This window comes from Passer montanus, unplaced genomic scaffold (genome assembly GCF_014805655.1).
Source record: "Passer montanus isolate IOZ18808 unplaced genomic scaffold, ASM1480565v1 scaffold5, whole genome shotgun sequence".
NCBI classification, from domain to species: domain Eukaryota; kingdom Metazoa; phylum Chordata; class Aves; order Passeriformes; family Passeridae; genus Passer; species Passer montanus.
The window spans coordinates 15,464,270-15,487,980 of record NW_024369929.1 but is presented as its reverse complement, the minus strand read 5'-3'; the positions used below and the strand labels follow the sequence as shown (position 1 = coordinate 15,487,980).

The following is a 23,711-nucleotide window of genomic DNA, read 5'->3' as shown; positions in this document are numbered from 1 at the left end:
TCCCCCAAAGGCTCACTTTTCTGCTTTTGAGCTTGTCATAAACCAAGTTGATCTCTAGATTGTAATCCTGTTGCCTTCTGCTTGCTTCCTCTAACCCAATGTCATCCCGGCCTGACCAGGGCCAAGCCTCAGCTGGTTAAACCTCCTTCAGACCACAGCCTGTATGCAAATCTCACTAGCAGGGAGCTTTTCCTAAAAAGGGTGGACTTAGCAAAGACATTGCAGTGTGTAAGCTCAGTGCCCCACAAGGAGAACCGCAGTGACAGTTCCTGTGTGAAGGAACCCAAAACCACACGGAGGCATAGCTGCAGCCAGGGCCAGGCTCCTGCAGTGCAGAGACTTCAGTTAAAGCCTCTCTCTGCCTTTCCAGCCCAAGGCAAGCTGCATCCCGGTGGCTTGGCCCTTACCCATCCTCACCTGGCCTGCTTTGAACACTGAAAATCCATGTTCATGCCATTTCCTTCATGAATCTGCAGCCAGCAGCCATGATACACATCTTTCTGCAGGCTCTATCTCCTCATTCCTGCTGCTAAATTTGTAAGTCAGTTTCCCCTGATTTTGGCTGAGGGTGAGACATCTTAGAGGTATTAACCTCAGGGGTATCTTGTGAAAATAGTGATCTGAGCAGGGAAGAGAGATGTTTTTGTGCCTAGGGAAGGGCTCCCCACCTTACTGAACCCGTATTAGGCAACAGAATCCACACTTCATTGTTGCTGTGACTTTTGTCATGTTTTCTTCTGCGGTTTTCTGGAGGATGGGAATCTATGATTCATTCTCATGCATTTCTCTGGGAGAGACACTCTCCCTCCATTTCTATGCAAAGTAAAAAGTCTCAAGGCATCTCATTTTCTGCACAAGGGTCATCTGAGTGTTGTGCAGGCACATAAGTCAGAGCCTTGGAAGTCTGAAGAAAGAAGGTTTGATTTAAAATCCTTCCTTGCTTGCGATTAACGCTCTGCTAAAATATCAATCTGTCTGTAGAAACTTTTTCATAAATCACAGGAATCAAACATTAGTAAGAACCTCTCCCCTGGAAATGAAATGCAGGTTTGTGCTTTTTTCTTTTTTTTTTTTTTAAGTGACAGACCAGAATATCAGTTAAAAGTAGACAGGTTAGTCTATAAAACTGCCTAGGAAAATAATGTATTCTGTTTCAGACCTAGGGAAGGGCTTGTAAGCTTGAAAGCTCGTCTGCTTTCTCCAGTTAGCTTAATAAAAATACAGCTTCTCCCCATAGACCATGCAGTTCTTCTACCTTTAGACCACTGTGGCTACAAAATTATCACGTCTTTGAAAATAAATATAAGAACTTCAGTCTCTAATGGCTCTGACCTGATGGTGAAGCAGCTTATGAGTTATGAAAAGCTAAATATATGGCACCGTGCTGCAGCAGATAGAGATCTATGGGAACCTGGAGCTTCATTAGAGAGGTGCTGGCACACTCTTTCCTGCAGGAAGTTGTTCCCCTTGTCAGCTTTCTCTGGGCTGTCCATACCTGGGGTATCCCCATGGTACCTGAGTGGAAGGAGCAGCTCTCAGTGATCCCAGCTGGTGGCATGGCTCACTCCAACAGGGTGCACTCACCTCCTTTAGGTGGCTTCTCGTGGGTGGCCGGCGTCCGTGGGACACCTTCACCCTGTCCCGAGTCACGTGGTCCAAGGAAAGGCTCTCGTCCACTTTCACCTTTTAACAGGGGGAAGAGGAGGAAAACAAAAAGGAAGAGGGTCATTACTTTCTCAAGACATGTCTATAAAGTTGTCACTGTCACACGTGAAATGTTAAAGCATTTGACCTCCAGTCTTCACCTCAGAGCTCAATTACAGCCTGCCTGCAAAGCCCTGCACGTATGTGATGGATATTTAAGGTCTCAGAGGTTTGCAATGGCTAAACTTATCTCCACCTAAGAGGCAGGGAAAAAAGGACACAAGGAACTTTGTCCTCACTGCACTCTGTGCTTGGACCAGCTCCTGCATGTGGCAGAACACAGCACCAAAACTGCTGTTTCCATCTTAGAGGTGAAAGCTCATTAATAACTGTGACCTGACTGTGAACTGTATCAGCAGCACTTTGTTTCAGCCCTTCCCTTCCACAGCTCTAATGACTGCAGGATGCTGAGGAGAAAGTGTGAGCAGTGACCTGGATTAATTGCAGATCCAGCTGAATTAACAAATTTATTTTCTGGAATCAGATGAGAAATCCACTGCCTCGCACTCCTAAGGAGGGAAGTCCCAGTGCCCTGACAGATATTTCTCTGTCCACCCACACTGTGATGGCCAAGGGCTGGAGTCTGCTCCCCATGGAGGGGCAGCACCAGTGACCAGAAACACTGAAACATCTGTGTGTCCTTGGTACCACAAGCTTGTACAAAAGGAAAGCTGGTGAGGGTGAAACAGGGATTTAAAGAGAAAAATGGCTGGTATGGCAGAGTGGTTTTACAGCTCCTTCAGGGGAGAACAGATAATCCAAGAGAGCTGAGGGCTTGACCCATTACCCTGTGCCTGGCCTATGTAGAAACACTTTAAATCTGAGGTTTGATCCTTACTGGAATGACTGAGAACTAGAGGCTGGATCCCTCTGTAAGGAGGATAGCCCCACTTCAGAGGGCAAGGAGGTGATCTGAGATTCCTCTTGTGCTGCTGAGATTCTCGCTGTGCTACTGAAGGGTGTGCAGAGTTCACTGCCCACTGTACTGAATAAAAGCAAAGCCCAACTTCTCAGCGTTTACACCTCTAGCACTGTCTCTACACGAGTTAGCCCCTTTCTCAGAACTTTTACTCATTGCTTTGGTTTCCTTTGCTAAACAGTTTTGCTGATTTCCTTGTTCCTCCTTACCCTGCTCATTTTTTCTTGTGTCATTCCCATAGTGGTGGTTTTGTTCATTTCCTTTCAGTTACTGAAAGAACTGCAGAAGAGATGCTGCTCCTTTGCTTTAGCTCAGGGCTGATTTACAAACTAAGAGGGAGCAGGACAAGGTTAAACAGGCTCTAGGTTGTGCAATTTTCATCCTCCCCTCTGTACAGCAGGATGGGAGGAGAATTTGAAAGTGCAGGTGTGCTGGGGCCAGCTGAGAGGCAGGCAGGTTTTGCCAGGGCCATGGAGTAACTTTCCACCAGACTTCTCTCCAGACTGCAGAACAGCTGGTGGACTGAGTCACTTCAGACTTTTCCAGTCCTGAAGACTGGGCTATATCCTAACCAAGTACCTCCATTTCCAGGCTGCTTGGTGCTGAGGATCACGGCAGTGTGAGGAAGATGAATTCCTCCAGGCTGCATCCCAGCTCTACACAATCAGAGCTGCAGCTGCTTCTCTGCACCAGCTGCTTCCATTGGGACAGGGGGACTCCCAGAAATCCTCTGATCCCAAGCTCTGAAGGGAAGGAACTTGCCCCACCTTGCACACCACCTTTCTCTTTCCTTGTACCATGGCTGGCATGCAGGAAGGATGGGGAGAACAAGAGTTCAGGCAAGTTCTTCTTTTAGCTAAAGGAGCCATGGATGAGAACAGACACAGACACTGTTTCTCTTACCTCATCAAATACTTTGTTTTTGCCTCTATTGATCCCTTCATTAAGAGCTTTTATCCATGATTCTTTTTCTTCCAAAGTTGGAGCTTGGAATTTGATATCATGAACCTGCAAGAGCAGAGAGAGAATTTTTGCCAGAGTGTTCCTTCGGAGATACCTCTGAATCGCTTCAGTTTCTGTATAACATCCACTTCTAGCCTGTGTTTAAACTACAGATTCCTTTGTGCTTTGCATAGCTCCCATGAACAGGATTTTGTTATGCTGGACAGCTTTTTGTTGTAGTTTTATTTTGGTAACTACTAAAGTAGTAAAAACGTAAGTTTCTCCCTTCTGCAAAACACTTGGAACAGCTCTTGGAGCATCAGTGAGTTGTACAGCAAATGGTCACACTGCATAGAGTCAGACTGAAAGTCCAAGTCATACTGGCTGGTTCAGATGAAGTAAAACACTTTATCTCCCACTTCCTCCAGAATACCAGGAATGGGAAGGCTGCATGCAGTGGGCTCTGCCTGCTTCCCTGTTCCTGTGGCTCTGCAGAACAGAACTGATACTGGAATGTGAGGCACTGACATTGGCTGCTCTAACCCTGACCCAGCTGGGCACAGACACCATGAGGCGTAAGAGCAATGTAAGTGCAAAAATTCACCATATCTTTTTCTGTTTGCAAATGAAATCCAGCAGTGAACGCTGCAGGCAGGCACACTCTGGAGCCTGAAGAGCTGCCCCAAGAAGGAGGGAAGAGCTGGCCATACAAGAGGGAACTGGCAAGAAGTATGGGTCACAAATAAGGAGGAAGGATGGGTGATTGTATGGCCTGTCCTCCAGCCAGCCCTTCCCTTCCTCCAGGACAGCCCCATGGCTTTGCCCAGTGTTTCCACTCTCTTCTTGCCCACAGCAGTGACAATAGGCAGGGTGTCATTTAATTCACTGCTGTTTCCTCTGAGCACCTCACCAGTATTATGTAGCTGTGCCCCAGAGTACACTCCAGGTGAGAGAAATATCATCTTCACCTTACAGGTGGCCCCATGGCAGAGCAGCTGGGATCCAAAGAGCTCCATGTGGTGCCCTAATCCACACTGCACAGGCACACAGGAATAGTCCTGTGCTAAAGGACATCAGCAACATTGCAAAATGAAGCACTGAAAAGTTAGACACTCCCACTGTTTCCAGGCTGCAGGGATGTCAGCCTGCTGTGTGTGCTCCTCCTAGCACCATCCCTAACAACAGGGTGGCACTTCTTACTGAGTTATTCCATCATGTGTTTTATCCTCCTGGGTCAATATGTCTTATTGATTTCACTCTGCTCCAGCCCTGAAAACAGAATTACTGATTCCCCTGACAGTCTTTTTTTTCTTTGCTGCTTATCACTACAGTGTCTGGGGGGCTTCACAAATGCCTTTTCAGGGCAACTGAAATTATCCACCTCTTCCAGGTGGAGAAGTGAGCTACAGAGAGGCTTGTTCAAAACACAGCCTCATGGGGGTTTTGCCTGGAACCATTTTTTGGGGGTATTTAACATCCTATAGGTACTCTACACTTTCCCATTGCCTTCAAGGGCAGTTGTAGCCTCAGCCTTTTTGTAAATGAGGCCCCACATTCCAAAATCACAGCAGTGTCTATATAAAACAGGGACTATATTAAATGAGAGGCACAAAGCTAATGGTGACTGACAGTCGAGTGCTCTTAGCAGCTCCCTGTTCATGGCACAACAAAGCAGCAACTGTTCTGGGTCTCAGCAACTTCTGAAGGGACCATCAGAAATTCTGCAGAACTAAAGCCTGATCTCCTTACACCCACTCTTGCTATTAGAAACCAACTATTCTTCCTTTCTGTATTTATTTCTCATGTCAGTGCCATGGATTTACATCACAGCTTCCAAGTGCCAGACACTCACAACCATCATGGCAAGGAGGGAGTTAAGGAGTAATTTAGGAAAAGATTCTTTATTTGATCAGTTTGCACATAAGGTGACTGGACCACATGGCTTCCTAAGAGCTCATGAGGGGAGGTTAGGGCCTGACCCACAGCCCTCTGGAAAAAGAGCCCTTTGTCTGGGATGCAGAAGAGCCACTCTAACCAGGGAATGTAAGGGAAGGCAAGGCTCCAAAACAGAGCGACGGCCAGATTTTGTTTTAGTCCGAGCTGGCCTGGTTTTGTGTGTGCTTAAAAACTTTTTTTGTTTGGAAACGATTTTGCCCCAAAGCTTTGTGATTATAAAAGCTTATGAGAAAGCTCTACTTGTGAGCAGCTGAGCTGCTGCACTGCCTGGCAAAGACCTGGCAGCCTGCACCAGGGTTTAGAAATCTCTGTACACGTTGTTCAGGAGAAGGATTCCTGCCTCACTTCAAGCTTCCTCTTCCAATGCCACTTTCTGTGCCGCATTCCAAATAAAGCCTCCCAGTCTGTGACTAAGCACTGGTGTCAGCAACTCTGTGGCAGAGCAGAGAGAACCTCAGGGGGGTGGTTCCTTGTTAATGAGAAGCTGAGATGTCCCTCTGGCACGCAACCCTTTGCCATCAAATGCAGATCCAGTGGATGGTGAGAGAAAGGGACTCAATGTGGCAGCAGAAGGGAGCTGGGTGAGGGAGGATGAGCAGCACAGTGGGACCCACAGGGCAGTGTGGGCAGTGCCAGCCTCATGTTGCTGCAGCCCTGCTCCCTGGGGCTGTGACACAGAGGGGCAGGTTCCTCCCCGTGCCCAGGTATCTTAGAAATTTTTTCTCTCCTTTTTATAATACATCCACAGACATCAAGGCAGAGTCAGGCTGCTGGGGCTCCAAGGCTCGTGCTCAGGCTGCTGCCAGCCACAGCCTCTTTGCTGCCTGGCAGTCCCTGGTCTGTCTGCATCCATCTGTGGCTCCTGTCCTTAGCCAAGGCACTGGGGAAAGAAGCTCACCCAAATCAGGATGGAAGCTCTCTGTAAAGCAGGAAGCTGCAGAGGAGAGGCAGGAAGAAGCTGGTCTCAGTTCTGCCTGTCATTGGGACTCTGCACAGTACTCTGAGACTCCCAGGCTCTCAGCAAACAAGGAACAAATTAATTTCTCTTGTCTGTATCTTTACTAATTTGAATATTTACAGATACCAGCAGATGCATCTAAAGATGGGTATTTCCTACAAAACATTAAGCAAGGTCTGCTCTCCAGCAGGAATTTAAGGCAGAGAGTCATGACACCAATATGAGAGGGCAGCAGGCAGAGTAACACATTTGCACTCCTTCCTGCTAAGCCAGCTGAGACTGAGTCATGCCATAAACAACAGGCTGGTGTGCCAGGAAAAGCTGTCATGGCCAAACCTAGTGACCATTGTAAGCCATGAATGCAGGCTACACAATTTACTGACAGTTACTCAGAGCACAGCACAGCTCCTGCTGAATCACTGCTGAGACCTCAGGCAGCAGAGCTCCCACAGGGATCACTGTCCGTGACAGCAGCGGGCACCAGCTCCCTCACTGCTCCTTGTCCTCCCTGAGACATCAGTCTTCTCCAGCACTGACAGCCTGATGGCAATGCCAAGCCTGCTTTCCAGGAAAGAGAAGTGTTCCTGGGGTCAGTCTGTTGTACCTGTGCTAAGTGATTTACAGACAATCTCTGGAGAGCTTGTAGCTGCAGTTTAAGACTGTTACCAACACTTCTTTGCTGAGCAATTCTGCAGATCTGCTGCAGAGGTAGGTGACACAAACCTGTGCTTGGTCCTTATCTGTTTCAGTGCAAAGCCTGGTAGGGCTGGGCTAAACTGGACTGTGAACTGCTGGGGGGGATGTGTTCCCTTCTGCTGACTTTTGGTATAGGGTGGTCACCTCCAGAAGTTGCAGCAGAGCTGGGTCAGTAATATCTTAAACTACCATAAGTACAGCAGAGTCTATCTTCCAGATGGGAGGTCATTTCTTGCCTTCTTCTACATGACTTTGTCAGGTTATCTATCATGAAGGGGAAAGGAGAAGACAAGGAACTCCCTGCCTATGACAGAGAGGTTGGAACTAGGCGATCTTCAAGGTGCCTTTCAACCCAAACCATTCCATGCTTCTATGAGACAACTGTCAGATGATTCTGGTGGTTTTCTGTAGCTGAACCAAGAGCTACATCACCCCTGGGAATAATGCAGTATCTCTGCCAGACTGGCAGACCCCAGGAGCAGAGTCCCCCAAGCCTCACTGCACTCTACTGCAGCTTCCAGGCTGGGCCCCTGGTGAAGGCAGTTCCAGGTACCTCAAAAATTGACGGAGGGAAGAATAAGCAATGGAAGTTTCCATCCCTGATCACAGGTGTGAGGATGCCTGAGGAGCTGCAGGACTTGCTGGTGGACTCTTTCCTGACTACCACTCTCTTCCCAATATTAATACTTCCCTGCAGCTGAAGCTTTTCAGATCCACTGAACATCAGACTTGTGCCAATCTTGGTAATTTTCAGAGTTTACACCAAGCATCACCTACACTGCTTTTCTGCATTGTGAGTAGTACATTTTAAAGTCTCCAGGTCAAGTCTACTGCCCTTTCTTAGAAGTCCAGCTCTCTGCATCCAAAAGTTTTCACTTAATTGCTGTGGATGGAATGAAGCATTTGCGATTTCTAAGCAGAACAGGGCTTTTGCACACTGCCAGCTTCCTTCACTGAAGAATTGAAGCTCAGGGGGCAGTGCTTTCTTTCAGTTCCATACCAGTGCAGGCATGTGACATGCTGATATTGTCACAGCTTAACAAAAATGTCATCCTTGTCAACAAGCCAAGCAGAATCTGGGGTGCATTCATCAACGACCAATGTTTAGCAGGACAACTTATTTATTCAGGTGCAACTTCAGCTGCAACTGACTGATTCATCTCTGCTCAAAAATATCCCATCCAAGATTTAAACTGGGATTCCCCTGCAACTAAACTGGGCTCCTTGCATTCAAGATTTGTGCACTGAAACAGAAATGGCCTTTCCTAGCTTGTTGCTAAGTCCCTCAAACTCATTCCTCACCATTATGCTCAGGAGAGAGGGTGAAAAGAAAAAAAACCCTAGCAAGATGTGGCAGGGTTTGGTAAATTGGCTCACAGGGTGATTTTAAACTGTGGATGGCAGCAAGCCTTCCAAATGGAAAATGTTTAACTGATATATATCGCCACAGCTGCAATTTCAAAACAGAAGAAGGACAGTTGTGTACGTTGGCCTCCTAATTGAAGCCTGTGCTAACATCTGCCAAAGTATGTTGTGTGTCAACACCCTCACCAGATTCCCAGCCAAAAGAAGGGTGGGAGGGGAGCCACAAACAGGGAACTTTTCATTTATAAAAGCCCTTCTTTTCACCGAAAGAGCCTTATAAAAAGTAGCCTCTATCTAGGTCTCCATTGAATCAGTGGCATGAAAAACAGGGTAGCTGTAAACTTGCCAGCATGCCAAAAGGATGAAGTTACCCTTTTGGGCACAGTTTGGGCATATTTTTCTCATAGCAAGAAATGAAAGGTTTAGGAACAGGTCTCACACCCTATTGATTCATGGAGCAGTGCAGAGACATATGCAGCTATACACAATTCTCTCTCAGTAACATACTGGCAGATAATACCTGTTCCTACCATGCTGCCCATCTCTAAGCACACAGGGTATTACTGGCCTCCCTGGTGTACAATTACAATCACATAATCCTAGAATAATTTGTGTTGGAAGAGAAAAAACATCCAGTTCCAGCCCTCCTGCCATGGGCAGGGACACCTTCCACTATTCCAGGTTGCTCCAAGCCCTGTCCAACCTGGTCTTGGACACTTCCAGGGATGGGGCAGCCACAGCTGCTCTGAGCAGCCTGTGCCAGGGCCTCACCACCCTTGCAGGGAAGATTTTCTTCCTAATGTGTTCTGGGCTCCAGCTCTCTGCTGGAGCTCACTAGCCCAGGGTTCTGGGGCAGGAAAGTTCTTGTTTTGTTGTTTTGAATGAAGTTTAGCACAATGGTGCTCTGAACTCAGCTGGGGTCTTATTATATGTATAAACACTAAGTGAATAGAGTGAAAGAATAAGCAACAGTGACAACAAGGACTAAACAATCTCCATTTATTTAAACAAAATGGAGATAGGGGAACACAGCAAGTTGGTATTTGTGCCTGTTCATGTTCTTATGGAGATGAATGTGGTTTTGTCCCTCACAATTTCTCAGATTTGCATGGGGAGATTCAGTAACAACTCTAAGGCCAAAAAAATCCCATTGAAATTAGAAGGCAAAGTGTGACACCCCAAAGCAACAATGAAGAATTCTAGCCCGTAAAGATGCTGAAATGGATACCATGCAAGTAGGAACTAAGGAGAACATCAAAAGATGTGTAGTGATGATGACTATAGATAGGAAGTAAAGCAGGATGTCCTTGCATACACCCAGTGCTCAGATTCATGTATAGTCTCTATGCAATGCCAGCCTGGTTTTTAGCTTCTGGATCTAACCAGATGCTGTGCAGGAAGCTACAGATGTAGGGTTTCATGAATTCTGCAAAATAAATCTTTTCTCCTAGGAACTGTTTGGCTGCAAGTAAATTTGCACTGGAGTTTCTCAGATCAATGGTTCTAACTCCAGGAACTGTCTCAGTACATGCATTGGAATTATTGACACTGGACTTGGGCAAAGTTGCACATCCACAGGTGCTCAGAGGACATGGAGGAACCATAGGGAATGATCTAAGAAGTACCACTTAGGGAGTACTGGAAGAAAGAAAATGCTAAGACAGGAAAAAAAATCAAGAGGAAAAGGTCAAGTCACAGGAAGATGCTTTCCCCACAAGAAAGAAATCTACATGACAGTGGCTTTCCTTCTTACACACTGTACACCCTGCACAGCTACAGGTCATTCTCCCAGCTGCCAAGGAGCTCAGCCTCAGAGCTTTTCATCTGCTCTGGGCACAGCTGGCTGGAACTGACTTTAGAGTTAGCAAACTTGAGGGTGATGAGAAAGGCAATCCTACCTTCTTACCCGGGGAGCGGATTAGAATGAAACGATTTTTCCTTTTTAGTAGTGCACGCAGCTCCTGGCACTTGTCATAACTCTCCAGTTCCACCGTTTCTATGCACTTCTGTTCATCCTGCAGAGAGGGAATGAAACATTATTATGAATAGGAGGCATTGAAATCAATCATAGACCATCAAATTCTGCATTTCTTCCCTTTGCAACTGTCTAAAAGCTCTTCTGCCTTAAAAATAACCTGCAGGCAGCTAGAAAGCCCCATAAATAAGGCTGGCATCTCATTAAGAAAACACCCCGGTCTTTAAGCTACAGGCCTAGTGCTCCACAGTGGCTGAGCAAATAACAGGTTGGGGACAGTAACACCAGCTTCTGTCATTGCTGTTGGCCTCATCCAGGGATCGGCAGCCAGAAGTGACACTACCTCCATCCCACAATGAAAGGAGGAGATGTGATTCTGCTTTTTCACAGGGAAGATGACACAAGCATCATGATGGTCCAAGCAGCCCCCTCAGGAAGCCTGAGCCAGAGCAGGGATAAGAGGGAGCCCTGTTGCCACACTGAGCTGGGGCAGACTGGTCTTCACATCACAGAGGTCAGCAGGAGCCACGTGTGATGGACACAGTCCTCTTGCAGCCACAGTCTGAGCTGTCAAAACACTTAGGATTGGAAATACAGCCCTGTACAGCCAGCAAAACTGTCTGGGCCAGCATCTCAGTGGGGAATATTTATCTCTGGAGTATCTCCACTGATGACTGCCGGCCGCGATCTTGGCTCATTTCTCCCAGTAACATAACTAAAATTCCACACGTGGTGCGTGGCTCAGTTCAGCTGCAGAGCACCATCCCTAATAGGAATTGCAGCGTAACACTGGGCAGATAATATTCTTCATGTCTCAGTAGCCCAGCAGAGACCAAAGCTCCCTTTTGCTAAGCACAAATGAGCAGTGAGAATCTCAGAGCAGTTCTTGCCAGTGAAGTGCTACAGTCAGCATGGCTCATGAACCTCTCCAGTACCATCCTGAATTAAAATCGCTGGCCATAACCACCCCCAGCTCAGGCTCTGCTCCCAAGGCAGCTCCTTGTGCCCGTATGAGTTTGTATTTAGCAATTCCTGTAGCAGAGAAGGGGGTGTGGGATGAGGAAACATGTCATAGCCAGGAAGCTGCTGCGTGGCTGGAGGCAGGGAATGGAGAGTTCAGAGGGAAGTGGGCTGCGGGGAATTTCCTCCCTTTACCACTTGACATTTAAGTCACTGTGCAGAACTCAGCCTGTGTTTCAGTTTTTTTAACCCTCCTATCTGGGGATGGGGGCCCAGCAGAGCTGATGCCAGTACACAGAGCAAGTCCTGAGCCACCGAGGGACGTCTGGATCTAATTTAGGTTTATTATTCTAATGACATTACTGTTTATTTCATTTAACACTGAGTAGGTGAATGTGAACTGGGAAAACGCATGCTAGGAGGAGGAGATGAATCCTGCCCAAACCCAAAACCCAGCCGATAAAATCCTGCTGACGCTACCGGGCCCTTTGAAGGCTCCTGCTGCAATCCTGGTATCGCAATGTCACTGCAAAAGGACAGGGATGGAAATAATAACCCCTCTGCGGCCAAGCAGTGACAGAGAAGGGTGAGGTCAGGAATACATGCCTCGGGGATGGGTGATCTCATCCTGGCCTTCGGAGGACGACCGCCCACGTTACAGCCCTGCCGCACGGCCGGTGCAGCTCCCAGCTCCTTCCCTGGGCTCAGGATGCAGAGAGCTCAGCAGCACTCTGAGCACACACCAGTCCCAAGCCTCCTGCCCACCCTCCCTGCTCTCAAGAGCAGCTCTGTCCCCAGCAGAGCCCCTGTCACCCTCCCATGCCATCCGTCCTGCCTCTTGGACAGGAATTCTTCTCTATGCAAGCCATGCGCCATGTCCTCGGGGCTGTGGAACACCAAGCTGGGGAACAAGGGAACTTGGCAGGGTGGAGAGGTGTGGTTTTGCTGTGAGATTGCCTCTTGCCTTCCAGCTGCCTGTCTTCTCCCTGGGGAGGCTTTGGGGACTGTGACCTGGCCAGGGAACAAGGGCAGAGAGGATGGGGACATGCAGGATGCTGTCTCCTAGAGACACCCTGACTGTCAAGCTATGGTCCTTCATCTCAGGGACCTGAACTTTTCAAGTGAGTTATCTTCTTCAGGGAAAGCAGGGAAGAAAGCAGCCAGAGAAATAGAAAAACTCCATGTATGAGGCAAAGGAAAAGCATCTGAGTTCAGGGAGCACCAGAATGGGGCTTTTGTCTATGTTTTACCCTTGGCAAGCAGCCATCCCCACTCTGTGAGCCTACCTGGGTCACAAAGAGATCCTTTATGTCTGTCCTGCAACACTAAGATAAAGAACAAAAGACCCGACCCTGACACAGGTCCCCAGGTCCCTTCAGCCTCCTGGGACCTGGAGGACACTCAGCACCATGCAGAGACAAGCTCACTTCCAGAGTCCTGCCCTGACACATGTTCTGGACAAGCTCAGTCCTGGTACAGAACCCTTACATTCATGATTTAATGCAGAAAAACTATTCCATTAACTCTTCATGGAGCACATTCTGTGACAAACATATCTGTGTCTATTGGCTTGGTCCTTAAGAAGAAAGCTACTGAACACTTGGACATATTAATGCATGTGCTTAACCGAAGAATCACACCTGGCAAACAATTTCCTTAATGAAAAGTTTATAAAAAGGTGGGGGGAAAGGACTCCCTGAAATTTTTATTTATATGAAGGTGTAATTCCCAGTAAAAACCTCCTCACTGACACACACTCAGGGGCTGAGACCCTCCACTCAGTGTAAAATGTCTAAACCTAAAATAATAATTTATTTTATTTGAGGCTCTCAAAGTGTTTTAACAAATCTGTTTTGGGTATACCTTGCTATCCCTTTACCAGGGGCAAAATGTAGATGTTAAGTGTCCATTTGTTGAACACTAAGTGGATCCTCTGGTCTCTAGAATCTAGTAAGATTTTTCCCTTTCAAATAATACACTTACAAAGAAACCCTAAAACAACAAGAAAACAGGTCTAAGCACTAGCTGCACTGTTTAGGAGTAAAAAAAACCAAACTCAAGACTGATGCTTTCTAATCCATGAAGTGATAATATTGATCTGTCTAGTCACCCTACATTGGATTGCCTGGTCTTCAGGCAAAAAAAGAAAACTCTAGGATTTTTTATTCTTGCAAGAATATGCAGAGACAAGAAGACAAGAAAATAACCCACTAGAAAATAACCCACTTGTTTTATGCAGACGTGCACAGCAGTTTCTTGGGATCCAAGCACCCTGTAGTTGCATCAGTGCCTCCTTTCCTGACATTTGGGTAAGGAATATACAAACATCTTGCTTAATTTCATCCTCATTTAGGTGAAGGTACAGATGCAGGGTGCTGGAGGCACAGCAGAGAACAAGAAATCCATCTCCCTTCATTCCCCATCCTCTGAAAGAAACCTGAAGCCATGTGGGATGACTTTCACCCCATCTGCTCCAGGTAACACAATAGGCATTTGCCATTTGCCTTCAGGAGGTGGCTCTGCTTTAAACTAAACCCAAAGCCTGACTAGCAGATGCAACTTGGGGAGCACGTTCCCAGGGTAGGTCAGGAGCACATTCCTGGAGATTGCTACTGGTGATGATATATGGTATTTGTGTGCTGCTCACACTGTACTTTCCAGCAACACTGTACAATGTTCTTGTCTGTATCTCGTGCTGGCCGTCCCCTCTGCTCTTGTTTTGCACCTAAACCTCAGCTACAAGTGCAGCCAGGCTCATGCAACTGCATCAACAAGGCAGCCTGCATAGGAAACAACTGCTAAAGGCAACATTAGCACCCCTTTGTGAAGGGGTGGACACGGGAGGGACTGAGAAAAGCACACTGAGTCCAAGGCTCTACCCAGTTCCTGGAAATCTGATGGGCTCAGACCAGCTGAAATGCTCAGCTTCCAAACCTGCCTGCCCACATGGAAGCTGACCCCCTCTTTAACCCATCCAAGTCTAATTCAGGATACATATGGAGACATGCCTTTTATTCCTGTTGCCTGATGTTTTATCTCCTTTCCTTTTCAGCAAGCACTGAACAATCCCATTTGTAAATGTTGCAGCCTGAGGATGGTCTGGAATGCTGTGTTCTTCTCCAGGGTCACACAGAACAGATAGGTGGAGAAGGTCCAGTGAGAAAAATGGAACCTTGAACTCCAGAAATGCAAACCCCCATAGAACACTGCACCACAGACTCTGCCTAGACATCCACCCTTCCCATCTCAAAAACTTAGTTCCTCATTTGTAAGACAGAGACAGCCACACTGCCCTGACTCACATTAAAGGAAGATAAATACAGTAATAAACATGAACTGCCTCAATTCTGTTGCAACAAGACCCCTCCTGAGTGCAGAAAATTGCCATTTCCTTTGGTTTCCCTGTAGTAAGTCTGCACAATCACATGTTATCCTATTGTGCTACCAGATAATTTTGCAGCAATTTCCTCTCCTAAGACATTTGACTTCACTGTAAGCCAGTTTAATAGCCTATAGATATTAACATGATCCCTTATTTACAATAATGGGACCTTGCAGCTACTGTAGCTTACAGATGCAATTTATTACAGGATGTTACCACAATCCACAGGCTACCAGAAAACATTATGCCTGGTTGTTACAAATGCCATTTTCCTTCTCGAGATAATAAAATAATCCTTTAAATGATTGGGATTTTTTCCTTCTTCTGAATGTCTGTGAAAATTAATCTTACTTTAAAAGCCTCCTTTTCCCTTGTGGTAATGAGAGCCTCCATGTATCTTATTTTTAAAGGCATGCCCTTTAAAAAAAACCTACGTCATGTTTATAGATTTTGAATCTTCGAGTTCCTGAAGCTTCAGCTGGAGTCAACAGGTGTCCAGAGCACTGGGAAATGATATACAGAGAGCCAACAGTTTGCAGGACCAGGCTTCATCCCTCTGGGTAAGAAAACCCCCCCTTGCTTTTCCTGCCTTCTGAACTGCTCATCACCTGAAACTGACTTCTCCTGTCATTATTCTTGCACCCTTGATGACATTTCACAGCTAAGAACAAATGACACCAGAAAGCTTTGGGATTTGGGAAGAGCAGGAGTGTTCAGCATAAGGGAAGAGATAGTACCCTTTAACCTAAATTGTTTATAACAAATCTTCTTTATTAGGCAAGAGTACGTTTTTAAAAAAGAGAACTGAACTCACTGTCAGTCCTGTTGTTCCTGAAACCACCACAGCAATGCAGCTGCTGAAACATTTCCCCATTCTTCTTCCCTTGACACACTGCACACGAAGCTTTACATGATTTTGCTTTTATATCGTCCTGATGCCCACACATGACCCAAATCCTCTTGGGCCAGACACCTCACAGGCATGTGGTCCTTGTGCAGACCACAGTTCCCCACCCTGCTGCACACACAGGCCACCACAGGGCTTGGACCTACCCACCCCTCATCTCAAACCCCTTTTGGCTGTAGCTTGTGCTCTGCACTGTCATTTCTAACTTTTGGGGCAAACTCTGCTCTTGCAGAAGCTGCTTCCAGCCCAGGAACAAGGGCTTGGCTCGGGACAAAGCCACCTTTGCATCACGGCAGGACCAGCCCTGCACTTTTCATGCACTTTTCATTCTTCTCTCCTGAAAATGCAGGACAGCTTTGGCTTGGCTCTTACTCCTCATTTGTCTGGAAACAGCTCTAAGTGCGGCCATGAACTTAAGGCATGCAGTTTATCTAGGGAAGTCCAGGACAAGGCTCCCAGGGGTCCTTTGCTCAGAACTGGCTCAAGTAAAGGGAAAAGATGAGCCAAATCCAGATTTAAGGAGGATAGCAAGCACTCGCAACCTCACTCTGCATCCTTCAGTGGCTAAAAGAAACCCTGAAGAGTCTGGCTGGCAACAATCTGAGCAGCTTGAGGGGTGCCAAACAGCTGCAGGGTTGCCTGCCATCCCCTCAAGTGGCAGGTGGGAAGTCAGCCTGCTACAATCACTTTTATCCTTCCAAACCAAAACCTCATTGCACATATCCTGCTTCCTCCCAAAGCTTTACTCTGTTCACCTTCTCACAGGATGTCCTGCCCCCCATTTTTTTATTTTGGCAATGGCTCTGTCAAAATATTCAGTGGCTAATATATTTATAATATATAATATATTTAAAACGCAGCTGCTGTCTGTTTTACAGAGTTTACCCTTCCTGGAGATATCTGGAGAAGCCCTTTTGAAAGGAATGGGCTGGAGGAAGAGTAAAAAACACAGGGACATGCATGTGTCCCCAGGGGCCTGCTCCTGCCCCTCATTCAAGGCCATTAGCTGTGACCATACCTCGTCCTCGTAGACCATGAGCTGTGTTTTCCTCAGCTGGATGTAACGATCCTTCCACAGTCCCAGGAGCCCCCCACTGCTTTTTTTAATCCAGCCATATTTCTCTGCAGTTGGAGCACACTTTGGTTTCTCTGAGACCTCCTCCTTTGGATCCTGCAAGGACAGAAAGCATAAGGAGTTTCCATCATCAGAAAGCCAGCCCAGAGAAGATTTTGGCACCCACCAAATGTGGTCCCTCCCCACCAGATCACAACGGGAGACTGGCATCTTCCAGAGGAAAACTCAACCAGCTCTCACAGGACTGGTAAGTGGGCACAGACCCCAGCCATCCCTGGAGACACTGCTGGGATGGCAACAAGTCCACCTTTTTCCTCTGCTTCCCCAGGGGCTCTGCTTCCCTCTCTGGGGAGGTACTCCTTGCTCACTCAGGTACCAAGTGCATTGGCAACAAGTCCACCTTTTTCCTCTGCTTCCCCAGGGGCTCTGCTTCCCTCTCTGGAGAGGTTTCCCTCTCCTTGCTCACTCATGCACCAAGTGCACCTTGAAAGAGAGCACCCTCCTTTCCTCTTTGCTCCTCCAGCTTTCTCATGAATCCCAGCATGATGGATTGTGCTGGCATCAGTAGCAACACTCGTATTTCAGTCCAAGTCCACTTCTGCAAGCTTCTCTTCTAGGCATCTATGCTTGGTCACCATCCCCAAACCAATTCCTGTGGGCAAATCCACAGCATGAGGGACAGGACTTCACCACATCCACGTTAAAATGTTCCCAGCAGATTAAAGATGAAAGCTTTCCTCCTCTCCAGTGCACTGGAAGAGCCTTTGCAAAGGCAGGATCCCTGCACCCCTCCCTTGGAACACCCTGCTGCTTCCCACACCCCATGGACCCCTCAATAAGCCTCTTTCCCTGGAGCAAGGCAAGAGGAATCCCTTCTGAGCCAAATCCCCTTACACAATCACCTCACCAACCTTGTGATTTGTCAGGAGAGGCCAAGCCCAAATCCTCCAACCTCCTCCCAGGGACCCCACTGTCCCCCAGACTCATTTTCTCCATGTCCCCATGTGTAATAGCAGCAATGCTACTGCAGAAAGCTGGCACACAAAAAGAACATGTGTGACAAGAGAGCCCCAAACATCCCAAAATGGCATCACTGCACAAACTGGACCAGCTGGAGCTCAGACATCTTGTTTCGTAACATGAGAAAATCCCAAGTGCATGGAACAGAGTCAGAGCTGGACACTCCCACAGCCAGGATAGAGCAAGTGTGTATGGACAAGCTTAAAAAATTTGGAGGAGAGCCTTGCTAACGAATCTGTTCTCATGTACCAAACTCCCACTGAACACGCCCTTGGACAGCAGCTTTCATCAGGGTAAGCTCTTATTGCAAAGAGGGAGCTCGAACCCATAAAAAGAACAAAAACAGCTTAATCACCCTGTGCACCCACATTTATTCTGACCTCCACTAAGATCTGGAAGGGGCTGGGCTTTGCGGGTAGGCTCGGGTGCAGACTGGGAACAAGAAACTCAAATAAACTCTTTCACCTAAAAGAAAAATGGGCTGAAAGCTGAAAGGTAACAACCTCAGTGCCTTTTGTAGAATTATTTCAGTTACACTGAGCTGCATCTGAAATGGCCACAATACAGGATGACTGAGCATCAAAAAGTTTTCCGGGAAATGGAGGGACTACATAGGGTGGGTTTTTTTTAAACTTGACTTTTTAGGTTGCCAGGAAGTTGTATTCAGTTGAGATCTGCGACTTCAGCAAACATCAATTCCTGCACAAATACAGACCTGCTGGTTTCCTGATCGAGAACCCTTTTGATGTCATTTTTAGATAATTGGGCATGGACTTTAACCTCCCTGGTAGCACTTGTGCATGGATGTCACTGTATGAAGAGTTTATTCAAGTGAGTCCAGACCAACAACTGCTAAAATGTTTTCACTCTTTAAGGCTTTTTTTTTTTTTTTTGCTTGGCAGGTGAATTTTTGCTAGGCTTTTTTTTTCTCCACCTGGCAGAAAGGCTGAAGTCACGTGGTGAATATGTCTATCCATGCTCTGTTCTGCAGAGTGAAAACTACACTGGTTTTAAAATAAAAGTACTCCCTGTGAAGACACAGCAGACCTAACATCTACCTCTGAAAAACAACCTGCCCCAGCAGAGCTAGGGCTCATGTTGGCACCTCTGTGCAAGGCACAGCGAGGGCACAGCTGGTTTGGGGTCTGGCTCTCCAGCCTTTCAGGGACTGCACCTCCCCCCTTGGCATTACAGGGTTGCCTTGGAGCTCCCCAGATCACTCAGGAGCCCTGATGGAATCCCTGCTGAAAGGAGCCATGCATGGGGGAACCCTCCATACCAGGCAGGATTTTCTGCTGTGCCAGCAGCTGGGAGCATCCACACAGAGGATCCATGACTCCAGACTCCACCTGAGCAGCCCAGGAGAGGGAAGGTGAGGGAATGAGATGGAGAGTGCTGCTCTCAGCAAGTGACAACAGCCAAAAGCAGAGAGCTCTGCCCCTTGCACTGCACAGGAGTCACCTGAGGCTGAGCTGCCTTCTCCAGTCCCTGCTACAAGGCAGATGTGATGGGTGAGATCCAGCACTCAGGGATGCTGAGCTGCTGGGCTCTGGGTCAGCAGCTTCCCCCTCACACACACCCAGCACATCCCTCAAGGGGGGCAGGTGCTGTAATCCCTCACCTGCAAACTTTGTTCCTGCAAAAGCAAGAAAATTCAACAGCAAACTTTGTTCCTGCAAAAGCAAGAAGAGTCTTGGAGGTGGTGCCTGACATTTTTGCAGATTATTTTTATGCCAGCCCTGCACCAAATTGGCAAGGGGAGGTTGGCCAGGGAAGGGCACCGGCAGCAGGGCACTGTGTCCATCCTGTGTCCCCTGCCTGCAATTCCACAATTAAAATGGGGGCATGACACAAAGACATGAGCTGCTGCTGTTAACTCATATATATGAGCATTCTACAAGAAATATTCAGCTATCCTTCCTGGGATGTTCTTGGGCTGGATTCATTCTTGTGGTAATTCCATAGAAGAAGCCCTCTGACATCAGCCAAGTGAGCCCGTGTAAATGAAGGAAGAACCAAGTTATCCCAATGCTGGCTCAGGCCAAAGGCATCGCTCCCAAAACCAACCCAAAGGAGCCATTTTTGCATTTTATATCACGGTGGCATTAAAAGTGAAACTTGAGTTCCACTCCTTCAGCTTGGTTTAGCCTCACATTTTGCAGCTCAGCAAAGAACCCAAATCAGACAAGATGGCTTTTTATTTAACAACTAGGCAGTTTTTTCTCCCCTGCCCTGTATTTTATGGGCCCACAAACCCACACAGTCTTCATGTCTTCCAACAAAACAAACCCCCAAGAGCTGAATCACAGTGGTGTTTTTAAAGTTACACAGAGCACAGAAGTGCCTTAGCCAGTTACATCAACTTTACTTCAATCAAGCATCTCACTTATCATGCTCTCCCTTTTACCAAGGTGCTGATTAACAACTCCCAGGAGACAACCTGCATCCCCACACGTCCACTCTTCTTCTCCCTTTCCACGTTATCTCCCAAACCTTGCTGTTAGCACTTCCACTTCTCCCCAGCCTGCTGGAGCAAAACAGATTGTTTCACTGGAAACAAACTGCTCAGATCCACGTGGAACTTGGGGAACTGCCTCTGACACCCCTTCTACAAGCAATCCTTGGAGGATTCATGTATCACTAAAGAAGAGAAGCCCTTGAGAGGGCCAGCCAATGCTGGGGTAAGTGTGAAGCCCCTTTGGCCGGCAGCCACCAGCTGGAAGCAGTTTCTCTGCTGTGGATTAATTTCATGGATGCCAGCGGATAATAACAACTCTCAGTCACTACCAACTTGGGCTGCTTTGCCGTCTCCCTGCTGTTTTAAAAGAGCTTTCATTCTTGCCACAGAATGTTGGGAGCTGAAATAAGGGGGTGTGAGGGGGGAGAGACAAGCCACAGCTACAGGGATCGCATGTACCAGACAGAGCCTGAAGTCCTCCGGCAGTCCGTCCTGCCGGGAGCTTTCTTTGTGCATGAGCAGCAAAACCTCATCCAAGGAAAGGAAGCAGGAATAATTGCATGGCCAGACGAGGGGAGAAAGCGACCTGTTTAACTTGCTAACAAATTTGTGGCATCTTACTCAATCCTCACAGGGATGGATTATTGGGGTGTCTGATCCCATGGACACGAAAACCGTGTGCGGAAGAAGCACCACTGCCCTTCCCCGAGTTAAACCCGTCCCAAACAGAAAGGAGGAGCAGAACAGCAGCGGGGAAGGCTGGAGGTGCGTAGACATGTCCAAGCTGGCGATTCGACCCAGGCCCGACTCCAGCAGGGCAGGACAACACCCCAGCGGGAGTCACTGGGGTGGCCCGAGCACGCGTGGACCCGGCCGGGTCCAACATCCCGAGGGCTGCGGGGATGCGCTGCCGAGGCTCTGCCCGAGCCGCTCGGGGGCTGCCGGGGATGGGGATCCCCCCGCCCCGCGATCTCCTTCGCCGTCCCCGGGCGCAGCGGGGCGGGATGTCCCAGCGCCGGCGAACACCCCGAAACACCCCGAAGTGGTCCCCCTGTCCCGGCCGGCGCTTCTCCCGCCCGGCCCGGGGGTCCCCCCTCCCTGTCCCGGGGTCCCCCCGCTCCCGGCCGGACTCACTTGCTCCATGGCTGCTCGCCGCCCGCTCAGGGGCTCGGCCGCCGCCCCGCTGCCCCGCTGGGCTCCGGGCGGACGGGCATGCCGGGCGGGCCGGGGCTGCCGGCCCGGGCCCCGCCGCTCTCCCTCGGCAACAACTTCTCGGGGAGCCGGAGCCGCGGCGGCAGCAGCAGCACCGCCGGGTTTCCGGCGGCTCCGGCGCTGCCAGAGAGGAGGCGGGGATGCCCCCGCCGCCGGCCCCGGCCCCGCCGCCGCCTGGCCCGGCCCCCCCGCCCGGCCCGGCCCGGCCCCCCCGCCGCCGACGGGGGTGGGAGCCCCCGGGACGGGCTGGGACTGAGCCCGGGGAGGGGCAGCAGCGGGGTCCGTGCGGTCACACGGCGGCTGCGGGGTGGGACGTGGAGCCTGGGGTGGGCAGAATAACCGAGGATGACAGGATAGCCGGAGCGGGACTTGGAGCTCGGGGTAGGAGAGATCCCCCGGGGTCGGATAGGGTCATCAGGGGTCAGGCAAAACCGTGGTGGGACAATGTCTGTGAAATCGGAGGATCCCTGAAATCAGAAGGCCCCCTGTGTCTGTCGGAGTCCCCAGGGTCCAATGGGATCCCCAGGGTTAGGCAGGGTCCCCGGGGTCACATACAGATCCTGGGGTTAGGCAGGGTCCCCAGGGATCAAGCTAGACCCCATGGTAGGGGAGTTCTTGAAATCAGCAGGTCTCAAAGGTCAGGGGGCTCCCTGGTGTCTCACATGGTGCCCTGGGATCAGAGAGGGTCCCATGAGGTCAGGCCAGACCCCTGTAGTAAGACAGTACCTGAAATCAGAGTCCTCATGGTCAGGCAGGGTCCCGGGGGTGAGGCAGGGTCTGGGGTGGCACAGTGTCCCTGGGGCTGGGGTCAGGTCAGGCCCCAGGAGCTGCAGGACAGGGCACAGGGTGGAGAGAGGCGAGGGATGCTCCATGGAGCAATGTCCAGGGCTCAGGTCTGTGTAGCCACATGGCTCCCTCAGCCACAGCAGTGGCTCCCGGCCATGGGGTGGTCTCTGGACAGTGGATTTTGGCAGAGGGGTGATGCCCCAAGGAAAACAGCTGGGGAATGGTCTTTGGTAACAGAAGTGGTTAACACTAGTCATGCTTAGAGCTATTGTTCTCCACTGGTGTTCAGCTTTGCAGACTTCTGCAGCTATTTCAGGCCTGCTGGAGGGCTCATGTACCCAACAGCCTGCCTGGTTTTTCTTCTAATTATTTCAGTCAGTCTAAAAAAAGACATTACCTCCCTCTGCAAACCTTGCCTCCATTGTTCTCAGCACAGAAAATAAGAAGGAAAGGAGAATAAAAGTCTGACACCCTCTACCTCCAGGTTAAATGCTCTTCTGCATAGGTGTGGCAAGTGCTGAGAGGAAAAACAGGAGGCAGCTTCTGCTAACCAGAGGTGGAAGGGATAGCAGATCATCCATCAGGGCAGGCTATCCCCATCCTGCAGGGCCAGGGGTTAATGGAGGAGCTGGGAATCACCCTGGGACACACCAGGGCTTGAAATGAGAAATCCTGGTACTGTCAAGGCACGTTGACAGGAGAATGATTGCCATGTCAGCAGAAAGACATCTCACATGGGAGGGAGCAGCTAATAGCTGTGCTGTGATGAATCTGGCTTTTGACAAGAGGCTGAGGCACCAGACACACTCGGAAAAGCCAGGGGAGGACAGAGAGGGTCTAACTGGTTGTAACTGGTGTGAGCAGGGAGAGAACATCAAGAGGGAGGATGCATCGTGCTGACCACCGTGGTCAGGGCATTGCCCAAGCACTGCACTTGCCCTCCCTCTCCTGTCACCTGCAGCATTTTGGGGTAGGACCCTCCTGTTTGCTCCAGTTTCACAGGGATGCAAGAACATCAGGGGCTGAGCCAGGACTAGAGCTCCTAAGAGAAACTGCACACAAATAATTATTAGTGATAATTAGCAAAAGCACACTGATGACATCTTCCTATCAGCTCAGCTCAGTTGGGCAAAGGCTCTGGTCTCACCAAGACAATCCCCATGTTGTATAAACACCTTCTGTGCCTCCTCTGCTCCTCCTCCATGGCCAAGAGCCAAATTAGGCAAAGAAAATGCTGCCACAAGCATTGGTGATGGCACAGAGGGGCCTGGCCAGTGGCTGGGGGTTTGACAGCATCCTTCAGGTTCCTTCTTTACCTGGCACAACAGGCAGCTCTGAAAGATAATGTCAAGAAAATCGTGACTGGCCATCAGCATTCAGAGCTGTCACCAAGCCA

General features: G+C 49.0%; 2 protein-coding genes across 2 annotated transcripts in view; both read right to left on the bottom strand.

Annotated features, from left to right (window-relative positions):
• Nucleotides 1-21,706, bottom strand: part of PLEKHO2 (pleckstrin homology domain containing O2) — a 26,822-nt gene extending 5,116 nt beyond the window's left edge. Inside the window, exons 1-5 of the mRNA XM_039723321.1 lie at nucleotides 21,452-21,706; nucleotides 16,783-16,935; nucleotides 10,439-10,555; nucleotides 3,527-3,631; nucleotides 1,585-1,683 (exon numbers count right to left, since the gene is read on the bottom strand). Of these exons, the coding sequence (XP_039579255.1) occupies nucleotides 1,585-1,683; nucleotides 3,527-3,631; nucleotides 10,439-10,555; nucleotides 16,783-16,935; nucleotides 21,452-21,460 (483 nt within the window). The 5' untranslated portion in view covers nucleotides 21,461-21,706. The remainder of the gene's footprint in view (nucleotides 1-1,584; nucleotides 1,684-3,526; nucleotides 3,632-10,438; nucleotides 10,556-16,782; nucleotides 16,936-21,451) is intronic.
• The window catches only part of LOC120508932 (WAS/WASL-interacting protein family member 1-like), a 17,358-nt gene continuing 15,124 nt past the window's right edge, over nucleotides 21,478-23,711 (bottom strand). The window contains exon 4 of the mRNA XM_039723021.1: nucleotides 21,478-21,977. Within this exon, the coding sequence (XP_039578955.1) occupies nucleotides 21,478-21,977 (500 nt within the window). The remainder of the gene's footprint in view (nucleotides 21,978-23,711) is intronic.